At 42.0% G+C, this 13419-nt stretch overlaps 1 protein-coding gene across 7 annotated transcripts in view; it reads right to left on the reverse strand.

Moving 5' to 3' along the window:
- Positions 1-13419, reverse strand: part of FHL2 (four and a half LIM domains 2) — a 71845-nt gene that overhangs the window by 4555 nt on the left and 53871 nt on the right. For 6 of the 7 annotated variants that reach the window (XM_014569284.4, XM_006114573.5, XM_089775396.1 and 3 more), the window contains exons 3-4: positions 4393-4567; positions 488-657 (exon numbers count right to left, since the gene is read on the reverse strand). In XM_014569284.4, coding sequence (XP_014424770.1) covers positions 488-657; positions 4393-4567 — 345 coding nt within the window. Of the gene's footprint in view, positions 1-487; positions 658-4392; positions 4568-6064; positions 6222-13419 lie in introns of those variants that run through there. The other variant, XM_075917715.2, reaches the window with a different exon arrangement.

Consider the following 13419-nt stretch of genomic DNA (forward strand, 5'->3'; position numbering starts at 1 on the left):
TCTGGATGCTCTCTTTCGAAGACGGCCTCTTTACATTGAAGAACGCCTTCTTTCGAAAGAGGAACTTTCGAAAGAAGGCGTTCTTCCTCGTAAATTGAGGTTTACCGCCATCGAAAGAAAAGCCGCGTTCTTTCGAAATAATTTCGAAAGAACGCGGCTTGAGTCTGGACGCAGGGGAAGTTTTTTCAGGAAAAGGCTACTTTTCCCGAAAAAACCCCTGAGTCTGGACACGGCCTGAAGATGTTGGACTAAAGATGCCCCTCCCTTGTGGGAGACATTTCATGGTAGCAAGCATTGAGCTTTGAGCATTGAGCTTGTTAATAAGGCTTTGCAGGATTGGACCCTAAAGTGCTACTGCATTTCCTAAGATCAGTTGATTTTTATCATTTTTTCATAACATCTTTATCTCATACACAGAAAAACAAAAATCCCTCCATCAGTTTGGTAGGTATTTGTAAATTTGAGATAGATAAGTTAAGAATAATACCTTCTTACACTGGACACACTGCATGGCAAACTGCTTTTCATAGCAGGGGACACAAAAGTTTTGATTGTCTTTGGGGATGAAGCTCTTCGTTCCAATTGGCTGCTGGCAACGATGGCAGATGAAGCAGGTCTCATGCCAGCTGTTGCCCTTATATTCCATCTTGCGGGTACCTGTCATGAAACCAGAGCCCCAAATGAAACTGTTCTTGCTGCAGCTATAGCAGTTTTAGCGATTGGTGCTTCAGATGCTTTTGAATTGGTTCTACTGCTAGCTAGAATCTGCGTAGTGATTAGGTGTAAAACCTATTCAGTTTTCCAGTTGGGTGCTGTTCACAGAGGAAGTTTCCAGTTCATGTGAGTTATGGTAATGAGAGAGAAGGGGCTACTACTAAAACCAGAGAGCCTCTGGCTTCCTTCAGCTGGCACTGTGAGAATTCATTCATTAGGAATTCTAGTGAATGCTTCATTTTTAGCCTTACTTTTGCTCTGTTCCACACCATTTTACGTAAGTCCTACGGTTATTTCTTCACTTAATTTCTGCTCTGTGTTTGTGCCTCAGATAGAAACACAAATGGGTGAGTCTGGTGGAAAGGCCAATTATGTTAGTCCCTGACCCTCTTCCAAGAAAATGTTGGGCTAGGACATACCCATCACATCTGCTCTATTCCTTTAAAGTCTATAATAAAATCGATAACACAATCTTCTCTGATTGAAATGGTGCAGCATCTGACCCTGTGCGCATAATTGGCTGGCTGCATGCCCATTCAAACTTTCTTTGAGCTCAATAACCTTTAAACCATGCTTTTTGTTGAGAAAAGAAGGAGAAAAAACATGAAACAATCTTAATTTTTTGTCAGAAACATAAGCCCTCTCCTTGCCCTCACTGAAGCAAGCATTTCAGAGGCATATTCTTTGCCATTCCAGACAATATCACAAACACCACATTTTTGTAAGCAAACATCTTCATATTCTGATGCATATTTTTCTGTATGTCAACTACTTAGATCAGAGGTAAGCCAGATTGGGAGCAAAATTTTTGTTTTGTTAAACAAAATGCATGGATCTTATATTTACCTTTTAAAATGCTCTGTTTACAATAAGCTAATCAGGTATTAGAGGGTGGTTAAAGGACAGATTCTATCCTTTATTGGCTGGTTTCAGTGGAAGCCAAAAATATTTGTCCTAGAATCTCTCCACCTTCCTCCTTCCCCCCACCCCAATTTTAGATTATTTCCTTTAATAGCCCTGTTTTTAATTCCTTCAGGCTTCACTTACTTTTCTCTTCTTATATTTTTCTAAAATGTGCCCTGAGATATATGATAGGGCATGTTTCATTAACTACAAATTAAACAATAAAGAAATTGCTGGTTCAAGGCAGCATAGAAATATGTTAATTGAGAATTATCTTGCTTCATAACACCTCAGTGCCTCAATGTTTATCACTTTTTATTAGAGCATTATATTAATAATAAACTAATCAGATACTTAGCACTGGTGCAATTTTCAGATGAGACAAAGGAGCAACAGAATCAGTCCCTGAAGAAAAGAAATGCTGAGCGATTAATGAGAGGAATCTGGGAAGATTTGCATGCCAGGGCAACATACTCATTTTCACATATTTGGTTGGGAGGTAAGATGGATTGGGCTCTAACTGTGGTGGTGATGACAGTGAAACATAACTCATTGAGGCTACCTTGTTAATTAGATATCTGCCAGACTGAAGTCAATGGGAGTTTAGCCTGTATGAAGTCTGCATGATTAGTCTTTTAATTACTGTACAGATTGAACCTCTCTAGTCCGGCACATCTATGGTCTGGCATGAGTTTAGTTAGCTGGATGACCACTTATCATCTGGCCAAGTTTCCTGCAGTCCCATAAAAGTTTGTTTACAGCCACCAGTCCTAGCTCTCAGTAGTCTGTGCTATTATTTAGCTTTAAGTACTCCTAAATGTCTTCTAAGAGTCCAGTAAGCAGTGGATGTGTTGGCAATGCTGTTAGACAATATTGACCTCCCGTGGTCTGGCAAATTTTCTGGTTTGTCTGGTCAGGTCCTGAGGGTGCCAAACTAGAGAGGTTCAACCTGTGGAGTTTAATGTAATGTCATAAAATTGCTTTAGGAAATCTAAATAGAACATTTGGCGCAGCAAAGTAAAGACTAAGAGCAGCATCAGCAGCCATTTATAGATGTATCTAATCTCTCCTGTCTGTTTTAGGTCTTTATGAATTAATCCTCCTAGTCACTGTTGCTAATCCTAATCCTGTTGCTGCATCACGACTTGTACAGCACACTATGTAAGAGAGAAGATGAATGCTGCATGTGTAGCTCTCTACACACAATGGTCCATACAGTGTTGAGCAGCCTGATTACCAAGCGTGATGGTGGCATTGGCTGCATACATTAGTCAGGGATGTGGTAGAGGAATTTTGATTAACATATTTCCTGTCTGGGTTGTAAACTTAAATTAAATGGAGCAGGCCCAATGCTAGGAGATGACTCATTTAAAATAATGTTAATGAACATGAACACCCCTCCCCACAATTAAAATTGATACAATTAGCAATAGTTTTCGATTAATAAAACAGAAGTAACATCTCTATCCTTAAAAATGCATCTGTTGGTGATGGAGAAAGAGAGTACAAATGTGGAACCCTGAGCAATTTTGGCCATCTGCTTTTAAACATATTTGCATGATTTCTATTTATACATCTTATCTTCTATCCCAAGCCCCTGCAATTTTTATGTCACAGCCTGTCAGGCACCCACCCCAATTTTATATGGTTGACCGGAGAGTGCAAATTCAGAAAGGATTCAGCTGGAATAACATCATATCACTGAGCATTACCAGGCGTACATGTGGATTCCTGAATGTTAGGAGAAAAACTGTTTTTATTGTTTATCTGTAGCTCCAGCCTCAACCCTCTGCCCTTTTAAGCCTTTAAATTGTTATGGAATGCTGTGGCATTGTAAATGCTTGAGCATGTGTCAATGGTCTGTTACCATATGATATACACATGTTTCAGGCTATTGAGAGGCAGTTGTTTCTTGGATAGCTGAACTTGGAAGGGAAATGGTTCCCTCTCTTCAGATTCAGCACTCAAGTGCACTTTGGAGGTAGCCTGGCTGCTTTTTTCACTTTTCATTAAAAAGCTAAACAGGGAGTATTTAGTTCCCAATTTAGCTATTTAAGTAAAAAGTTAAACTTTTCAAGCACCATGCTGCTCTTCTAATGGCAGCAGCCTGGCAAGAGATTGTATAAGAGAAAGTCAAAGCTAGACAGCTGTGTAAGAGCTTTGGCTGTCCCTGCTGCATATATCATTTACAAATTGATCATGGCATGATGTTAATGCTTATCAAAAACTGAATTCAAAATAGAACTGAGACTTACTTTCTCCCTGTCTTTGTATTAACATCCATCTCATTTGTGTATAGATGTCTGGAGCTCTATTATATAAATTAGGTGATCTGGATAACTTAAAACATAGGTTATAACATCCCCAACTGGCCCATCAGCTTATGACTTAGGACATTCAGTATTATAATGAGGTTTGGTAAAAAAAAAAGTAGCTGGAGTTAGTTTTTTATATTTAATCCAGGTTGTTTTTGTTTTGTTTTTGTCTCATCCAATGTCCTGCCATTCTAGCGGCTTTGGCATTTGGACACCCTTCATCTCTCCTGCTGTCTCCCAGGGGCACACATTTTAATTTCCTGAGGACTGAAATGCTTTAGTATAACTAAACTCTTTGGGCTTTATATAGGGACATCTAGATCAAAATGAATAGCCTATGGGGATATACAGAAAGGGGACAAAATGAAATGAAGTTCAGAGACGGTCAATGACTTCGCTGGGCTTTGGGACAGGCCTTTAAAGTACTGTACAGGCAAATGAAAAAGTGGTATACCCTGACCTGGCATGATAGTCTTCTTACACTCATTGCATTTGGAAGAGTATTCATTGGAGTAGCACTCGGTACAAAGTAGATGCTCCTCTTTGGCAGCAAAAGGTTTGTCCACCAATGAGTTCTTGCACTGGAAGCAGTGGAAACAGGTTTCATGCCAGTGCCGGTCCTTGTAGGACAGATCCTGTAGAAATCCAAAACCACAGAATAAACAGAAGGAATAATTTGCATAGTTGGAAGCTTGGAGAATGTCCAAGCATATCCAAATCTGAATCACATAGCCAGGGTTGGAGGGTTGTTATTCATGCAGCTCAGAAAAATAAATGGTCCTACTTGACAATACATTGATTTGCTGTAGTTATTTAAAAGGGCCAAAGACAATTCTATCTCCTTTACAATAGGCTTTACATACAAAACAACATAACCTTTGCTTTTTGTAATGCCACAGAGAAACAAGTAGTCTCGTTTAGGTATTTCCCCTGAGAATTGAGTCATTAACAGAAATACATTTTCCAGCTCTATCTTTGCCAGTGCTGTCTTCTAGGTCATTCCTTCTTAACATAGGTCTTGGCAGAAATCACTGTTCCACATTCGTCTCTGGTATTAATTCCACTTGTTAATGGATTTACTCTAAGGATGGAACCATGGATGCCTCCATTTTTTAGGACTAGTTTTAGTTCAGTTTTATCTAGGTGCTAAATATGAGTCAAAACTGTCACAACCACTTTGCTGCTACTTACATTGCTGCTTTGCCATGGGCATCTCAAACAGATACACTGTCACATTATTTCTGTATATGACACTCTAGAACTGTCTGATACCTGGGACTGACATATCGCAGTTCCAAACAAAATATTAGTGCAGGAAATGATTTTAAAGATTGATCCTTCTAGGAGTGAATAAAAAGAAAACACCCCTCGTTCATGGTAACTCCCAAAGTCTTTGGGCATTTCAGACAAAACCCAGATCCAAGCCATTCTCATTTTTCAAAATAAACCTCAAATGAAGAAGTAATATATACACCCAAAACCCAGCAAGATGTTGCATTTTTTGCATAGGTTGAATAATCAGAATATTTGACTTATCTAACGGCATTTACCTCTAATACACGCTTCTTTCAAAAGAGATTGTCTAGACAGCCACAACTTTTTCAAAAAAGCGATTCGTTTTTTTGAAAGAGAGCACCCACCAAACTGGCCACCCTCTTTCAAAAAAGCCCTGTTTGCAGTTAAGAACACCTTTTTTTCCAAAAGAGCTCTTTTGAAAAAAGGTTTCTTCCTCATAAAATGAGGTTTCCCGCTGCCGAAAAAAACGCCATGTTCTTTCTATTTAATTTCGAAAGAATGAGATGGCAGTCCAGATGCAGGTGAAATTTTTTCGAAAAAAGGCCACTTTTTTCGAAAAAACCCTGTAGTCTAGACATAGCTTAAATGTATAGATTCTCAGAGTTTGAACTGATTCCTCTATCATGAAAAGGCAATTTTAAAAATACACTGGAAAAGCTAACCTTTAACTGTTCATGTAAAGACTCACCGATAATTTGGACAAACTTCCTTTGTATTAAATTATACTGGTGAGTAAAAGAGAGAAGAACGAACCAAGGAATGCTAACATTTATCTATCATCAATGAGACAGAACATTAACAGTGGCACAGTGAGAAAATCTTGTTTGAACACTTACCCTGCTCACCTCAACTCCCTCAAAATCTCTTTTCAATTATAATTGATGATGTTCTTGTTTTTCCAGCTATGAGGTCATACAGAGTGTAATACCCAGAGAGGTTCCTATTTCACTGTTTTCAAAGACTTATTCATAAAACTTGTTCTGTTCATGTCAGACAAAACCTTCTGAAACAAATCAGTTTCTGATCCTTAAATATCAGATTTTCTAACACAAAATGAAAAAAAATCCCACCCTATCTGGTTGAAGAGATTGCTATTTACATTTCTTTCTTGAAAGGAAGTTGAACAACTTAATCATGATCTCAAAGGAATAATATTTTTCCTGGAAAAGTACAACCTAGAGTCAACAGGGAGTTTTCCAAAATGTGAAATCTGCTTGCTGGAAAATGGAATGACTGCAGATCTATTTTCTTTATTGTTGTCTTTTGTGAAACTAGAAGCATTTTTAAACTTAGGAAACTGGAAAAAATAAGGATTTGTCGTCTTGGTGGTTGTTGTTGTTATGTTCTTCAGGGAGTTGTTTTCCTCCATAGTTTATGAAGTTGGTATCGTTAATGGCTTATTTTCCCCCTCTTTTTGTTTATTTACACCTTACCCTAAAAGTGCAAGTTACTTTTTTGGCATGTCTACACTTGCTCCTTAGTTCGAACTATGGAGGCAAATGAAGCATATTGAAATTGCTAATGAAGAACGGGATTTAAATATCCTGCACTTGATTAGCATATTGGCGGCCAGTCACCATTTTAAAACGCCAGTAGCCCGAATTAACTCGCCACGTGTAGATGCGGTAGTCCGATCCAAAATCTTTCCCTCAAATTAACTGTTACTCCTCATTGCACGAGGAGTAACAGTTAATTCAAGGGAAGGGTTTTGGATCGGACTACCGCGTCTACATGCGGCGAGTTAATTTGGGCTACTGGCATTTTAAAATGGCGACCGGCCGCAAATATGCTAATCAAGCGTGGGATATTTAAATCCCACGCTTCATTAGCAACTTCGGTATGCTTCATTTGCCTCCCTAGTTCGAACTAGGGGACAAGTGTAAACATACCCTTAAAAGTTGGACATAATGAAGCTCAGGGCTATTCCAAGAGATCCCAGGGCAACCTCCCCCCACAGTGCTCCAGGTGTGGGGCCTGGGGCAACCCCCTGTTGTAGGCCCCACATCTCCCCTGCCTCCACTCCACCCCTTCCCCAAGCTCTACCTCCTTGTCCCCGCCCTTGAGCAACATGGCCCCAGGGGATTATGGGGGCCTGACACAGCAGCAGCAGGAGTCCCCCTACTCACCACGTGGGTGGCAGGAGCCGAAGCGGCCCAGCAACTTGCTCTTCCCTGCTGCACCTCCCTCCTGCCCCACTGTGCCTCGTGTCTCTGCGGCAGCAGGAAGCGGAACTCCCTGGGGTGGAGTGCTCTGCTTCCTGCCACCGCTAAGAAGTGGCATGCAAAGGGCTTTGAGAGAGCAGCACAGTGGATTGGAGCAGGCTGCTGGGCTGCTCCATTTCCTGCTGCCCATGTGGTGAGTGTATGTATTGGGGAGGGGAGGGCAACTCCCACTGCCACCATGCCAGGCCCCTCATAATCCCTCGGGTCCCTCCCATTCATACACTGGTGGGGTGGCCACTGTGGGATCCCCAAGTGCATGGGGTCTGCGGCAGCTGCCCTAATTTGTGCTGTGGCCAGGATGACTCTGATGAAGCCTGTGCTTTTTCCTTTTCTTTCACAATAAAATGTTCCTGGTCCAGAAGCCTGGAGTCATCAAAGCTAAAGAAAGCTAAGTTAAATCTCGACGTGTAACACAGACATACTGGCTTAGAGAAATTGCTGAGCGGTGTGCACAATGGCATTGTGAAGCCATATTTTATCCTACTGCTGGACCAGTTTCCTAGGCAAACTAGAGCAGCCTCAGAACCCCTCTAGATTGTGTTGGATGCTCACAACTGCAATGAGCTGTTCCAGCAGCATGTATTGTGGATATAAAGACACTCTCTCCAGCCTCACTGCAAGGATGAGACCAGGAGGGAGTGATATAAAGCCACTATCATGGCAGTATGACACCCAAAGATTCCCCTCAGCACTAGGAGGTATCCTTAAAAGACTGGTTAAGCTGACTGCATAGCTGCTTAGTTCAACCACGGTTCGTCTAGACTACATGCCTCTGTCGCCAGAGGCATGTAGATTAGGCTACCAGGCATAGGAAAATGAAGCGGCGATTTAAGTAATCGCCGCTTCATTTAAATTTACATGGCTGCCGCGCTGAGCCGACAAACAGCTGATCAGCTGGGCCACGCTGAGCCGACAAACAGCTGGCGACAGAGGCATGCAGTCTAGACATACCCCCAGAGTGGAACAAAGCAGCTCAAGAGGAGATGAATTTCCAGGCCATCCTTCTAAATTATGGGGCTCTGAGGGCCCCCCCTTGCAGCTTCTGCCAGGGGCTTGGAGCTTCCTTCCCCACATGCAACTTCTGCTGGGGGTCTGTGATTTGGGTCTTCCCTCCTGCCTCCCCACACTGCTTCCTTTGTCCCCCACTGGCCCCTGCAATTTACCAGGACTTAAGGGCTTCCCTTGGGCCACAGCAAAGCTGCAGAGGCTGGAGGGTCCTCTCTGCCTCCAGTTTGGCAGCAGGGAGCCCTGGGTAGCCAGTTTCCGCTGGCTGACAGAAGCATGTGGGGGAGGGGACAGGGAGCAGCTGCTGGGAAAAGCTAGAGAGGAACCAGCAGAGGCTGTTAGTGCCCTCTTCAGGTATACAAGCAGATGCACGGTTGTCTAGGGGCACCCAAGAACTGGATGCCCCAATTTTTTGGGTATCCTACACAACCGTATATTTTGCGTATGCCTAGGGATGGCCCTGATGAGGAGCTGTCTCAATGTATCCATTGACCCTGATTTTTAATCCAGCCTTTAATATTGTAGGTGCAACTTTAGAGGCTGTTCTTGAAAACAAATGCCTCAGCTTGCGCAAACGGATGTACAGTTGAGATATTCTGTGAGAAATGTAAAAGGATTACCTTGCATGGATCATGAGTGTCTGAACCTTACGGGGGAGGTGGATACCTGCTCATTTGTTTATGAAACGAATGTTCGATAGCCGATGCAAAGGAAGAGTGTTCCGGACAAAGCTCAGGGATATATGTTACTGGTTAAAGCAGTGCATGGGCAGGGAGGGGGAACTGCATGCCTATGCAGAGCTTTAAAAAAAGCCCGGAGGAGAATTTACAGGGAAAATATTTAGCACTTTTCTTCTGAGTTCAAAAAAATAATTTTAGTTGGTTTGACTTGATTATTATGAACCCCCCCTAATTTAATAAACTTGCATGAATTAGAAACAGGATTGGGGGACTTCTCAGCTTGATCTTGATCTTTCCACAAAGGTCAATTCTGCATCACATAATAATATCCTCAAAGCAAACTGCTCCATGTAAAGCCTTCTTAAGTGAAGGCAAGAACATATTTTTCCTCATAATTCTTTCATAATGTACGTGTTCAAGGTACAATGTATTTTTCCTCTTCTGTGAAATGACTAGGGGTGCATCTACACAGTATCCTTACCTCAAAATAAGCTACGCAATTTGTGCTATGAAAATTGCGTAGCTTATTTCATGGTAATTTTCAAATAAAGCGCTATTCCGACAAATCCCTTAACCCTCATGGAACAAGTTTTACAGGAATGCCGGAACAGCGCACCCATTATTTTGAAATATATTTAGAAATGGGCATATTTAAAGATGTGGGATTGCTCTTTCGGGATACTTCTGGTATCCGAAATAGCGCCGCTGTCTAGACGTACCCTTGGTGAATAATTTTGTAACTGAGCAAAACTTTAATATTAGAGTTACCATGTTTTATATAAGCATAAGTCCCTTTCTACCCTGAAATTGTATTGTTTTTTAGTTAGACTTTATTACTCAAGCCATTGTGTTTTCCACTGAAATTGGTCTCCTCACAGATCACAATAGGAAGAAGGAGATTAGAGAGGTTATGAAAGGGGAGTAACCAGATATATTTGTGGTCATGAATTAGTGAACACATCAGCATTTTTAAAAGAAACATTGTTCTCCTTAGTATCTAAGGCAGGAAGAGTAGGATACAATTTCAAAGTTTTGAATAAATTTTTCGCGTGCAGATCCTGTGATTGATTGCTAAAACTAGTACCTCTCAGCTTAGAAAATGTACAGGTGAAGTTCCTTCATGTCTCTTTTCCCTTCTTCCTTACAACACAACACAGGATATCAAACAGGTCAGATATGCAGTGCCAAAGCAAAATAAGAATTGCAGCTCAGCAAAGGATCGAGATTTAATTAAAGTGTTGTTAAGATAACTTTCTTGTTCCATATATTACTGGTGGCTTCATTTTCTGTTTGCAGTGCATATTTAAGATGGACCCTTTTGATTTAATTTCTGGCCCACAATAGCTTTCTACAACAATTCTCTTTTAATTTTTTTCTCAGATTTTTCAAACATATGTTTGTGTTCCTTTATAGGTCTTCTGATGGTCTTCATTAGAAAGGTGAGTTGGTGTGGGTATTCCCTACATTGGTGATGTTCTCTTTGTCAAAGAGATTGAAAGGAAACTATTTTTAAAAAATTGTAAAGAATGCTAAAATCATCTCAAAAGTCAAATGTAAGCAGTTAAACAAATGTGAGAATATTCAGTGTTTCAAGCAAGCAAGAGCGAGAAACAATAGATGTAGTACAAGTCCAGTGAGTGACTTGGGCTTTGAAATGCAAGCCTATTTTTAAAAAAATATAACTTAATTCTTAAAAAAATCTCTGAAAGCTGTTGGTATATGAGTAATGTGCAATGGCTTTGAAAGAAACACTGGTGTATTTTTTAAGGTCTACCACTGCCTCCTGCCATTTGATACACACAATTTTTAATCTGCCTGTCAGTTTTATAAATATTAACTAGAAATGTTTATTGTTGGCCTCAGGCCAGGTGTATTATTAATGCCACATGTTGTCATTTAGTTAACCGTGTTACTGTGACATTTTAAATAAAGTACCAATCTGTATGATTTGGAAATTATATTCACAGTCATCCATGAAAGTACAATAAAGAGATTGTAATATTTTAAATAACCCTTTAGATTTCAGTAGAAACAGTATTTTTTTTCATTGTAGGGCATGTTGACATTACCACTTAATGCTAGCATAAGTGGTAATGTCGCTCAGGGGTGTGAAAAAACACATCCCCGAACAACATAAATTTCTCTGGTACAAGTGGTAATGTGCACAGTGCTGTTTGCAGAAAAGCTTCTGCTGACATACCTACTGCCACTCGTTGAGGTGTCTTTTATGATGTTGACCGGAGAGCTCTTTCCCAACAACATAAAGCAGCTACACAAGTGATTTTACAGCAACGCAGCTGCATCAGTACAGCAATGCAGCTGTAAATTTGCTAGTGTGGACATAGACTGGATGTCTTAGAGAGGAGGTTTAGTGCAGTGGTTCCTAACCGTTTTTATACCACTGACCAACATACCCATTCACAAACTTTTGGCAGACAGGTAGCATTTTATTAGCACATTTGCATATTCATTATGTAAATGCTGAATATGCAAATACACAAATAAAATGTTATTGGTCTGCCAAAATATGTACCCCAGTCCTAGCTCTCAGAGCCACTGCAAACAGCTGACTTCAGCTCCGACAGCTGCTGCGGCCTGGCAGCCAGCAGTTTGTGGCCCGGCACTAGTCCATGTCCTGGCAGTTGTGAACTGCTGCTCTGGGCCTCTAGCTTCTAATATGACCCCCTGCAGCAGGTCACAACATCACTCACTCAAATTTAGCCCAGCTGCCATTCCGTAATTTGAGTGAGTGGTGTTATGACCTAGTTCACAAAATCACAGTGCCATTCATATTGGGACCACCTGCCCCTTCATTAACCAAATTGCCCTGGCTCACCTCACTCCCCAAATCTGGGTTCTAAGCACCATGCCTAATTTGCCTATATGTTAATTCAGTCCTGTGTATGAGGCAAAATTAAATGCTCTGCCAGCTGCAGGACTCTTCAGTTTAGAAAAGGAGTAGTAGCTATGACACAGGGCATACAGGGAATATCAGATATCCATAAACAAATAGAGATCCTCAAGGCTCCATCAGTGACACTGGGGAAAAACCAGGGCTTTCTTAATTCTGCTCTCACACCAGTGTAACTTCTGGCCCATTGGGTTTATACTAAATATCAAATTCTACAGGTTGAACCTCCCAAACCCAGGACTCTCTGGTCTGGCAACATCCATTGTCCAGAAGGAAGAATCACAGATGTTGCTGGACAAGAGAGCCCTAGAGGCGAGGAGCACGAGCCAGCTGGGAGTCCGTGAGTGCTAAGAAGCCCCAGGTGGGCTGGCAAGGGCTGGTCCTGTGGTGGGTGGGGAGTCCCAGGCTGGGGAGCCCCTGTGGTGGCTGAAAGGAATCCCCAGCCCAGGCTGGGAACCCAACGGCAGTGGGGCCAGGGCTGGCCTGGAGGAAGCCCCGACCCCATCCAGAAACCAGGCAGCAGCTGAGCCGGCAGCAGGTGCAGGGAATCCCCAGATGGAAAACCTGGTGGAAGTGGGACTAGCAGCTGCTGGGGGATATCTCTGGTGGAAGGGGGGCCAGAGGTGGCCAGAAGGAAGCCCTGGCCCTGGCTTGGAACCCCAGCAGCAGCAAAGCCAGCAGGAATCATAGAAGCATAGAACACTAGAACTGGAAGGAACCTCGAGAGGTCATTGAGTCCAGCCCCTTGTCCTTACGACAGGACCAAGCACAGTCTAGATCATCCGTGACAGATGTCTATCTAACCTGCTCTTAAATATCTCCTGTGATGGAGATTCCACAATCCCCCCTAGGCAATTTATTCCACTGTTTAACCATCCTGACAGTTAAGAAGTTTTTTTAATGGCCAACCTAAACCTCCCTTGCTGCAGTTTAAGCCCATTGCTTCTTGTCCTATCATCAGAAGCCATGGAGAACAATTTTTCTCCCTCTTCCTTGTAGCACCCTTTTAGATACTTGAAAACTGCTATCATGTCCCCTCTCAGTCTCCTCCTTTCTAAACTAAACAAGCCCAATTCTTTCAGTCTTCCTTCATAGGTCATGTTCTCTAGACCTTTAATCATTCTTGTTGCTCTTCTCTGGACCCTCTCCAGTTTCTCCACATCTTTCTTGAAATGTGATGTCCAGACCTGGACACAATACACCAACTGAGGCCTAGTCAGCACAGAGTAGAGCGGAAGAATGACTTCTCGTGTCTTGCTCATAACACTCCTGTTAATGCATCCCAGAATCAGGTTAGCTTTTTTTGCAACAGTGTCACATGGTTGACTCATGTTTAACTTGTGGTCCACGATGATCCCCAAATCCCTTTCAGC

The sequence above is a fragment of the Pelodiscus sinensis genome, chromosome 1 (genome assembly GCF_052426305.1).
Source record: "Pelodiscus sinensis isolate ZL-2025 chromosome 1, ASM5242630v1, whole genome shotgun sequence".
In the NCBI taxonomy this organism is placed as follows: domain Eukaryota; kingdom Metazoa; phylum Chordata; order Testudines; family Trionychidae; genus Pelodiscus; species Pelodiscus sinensis.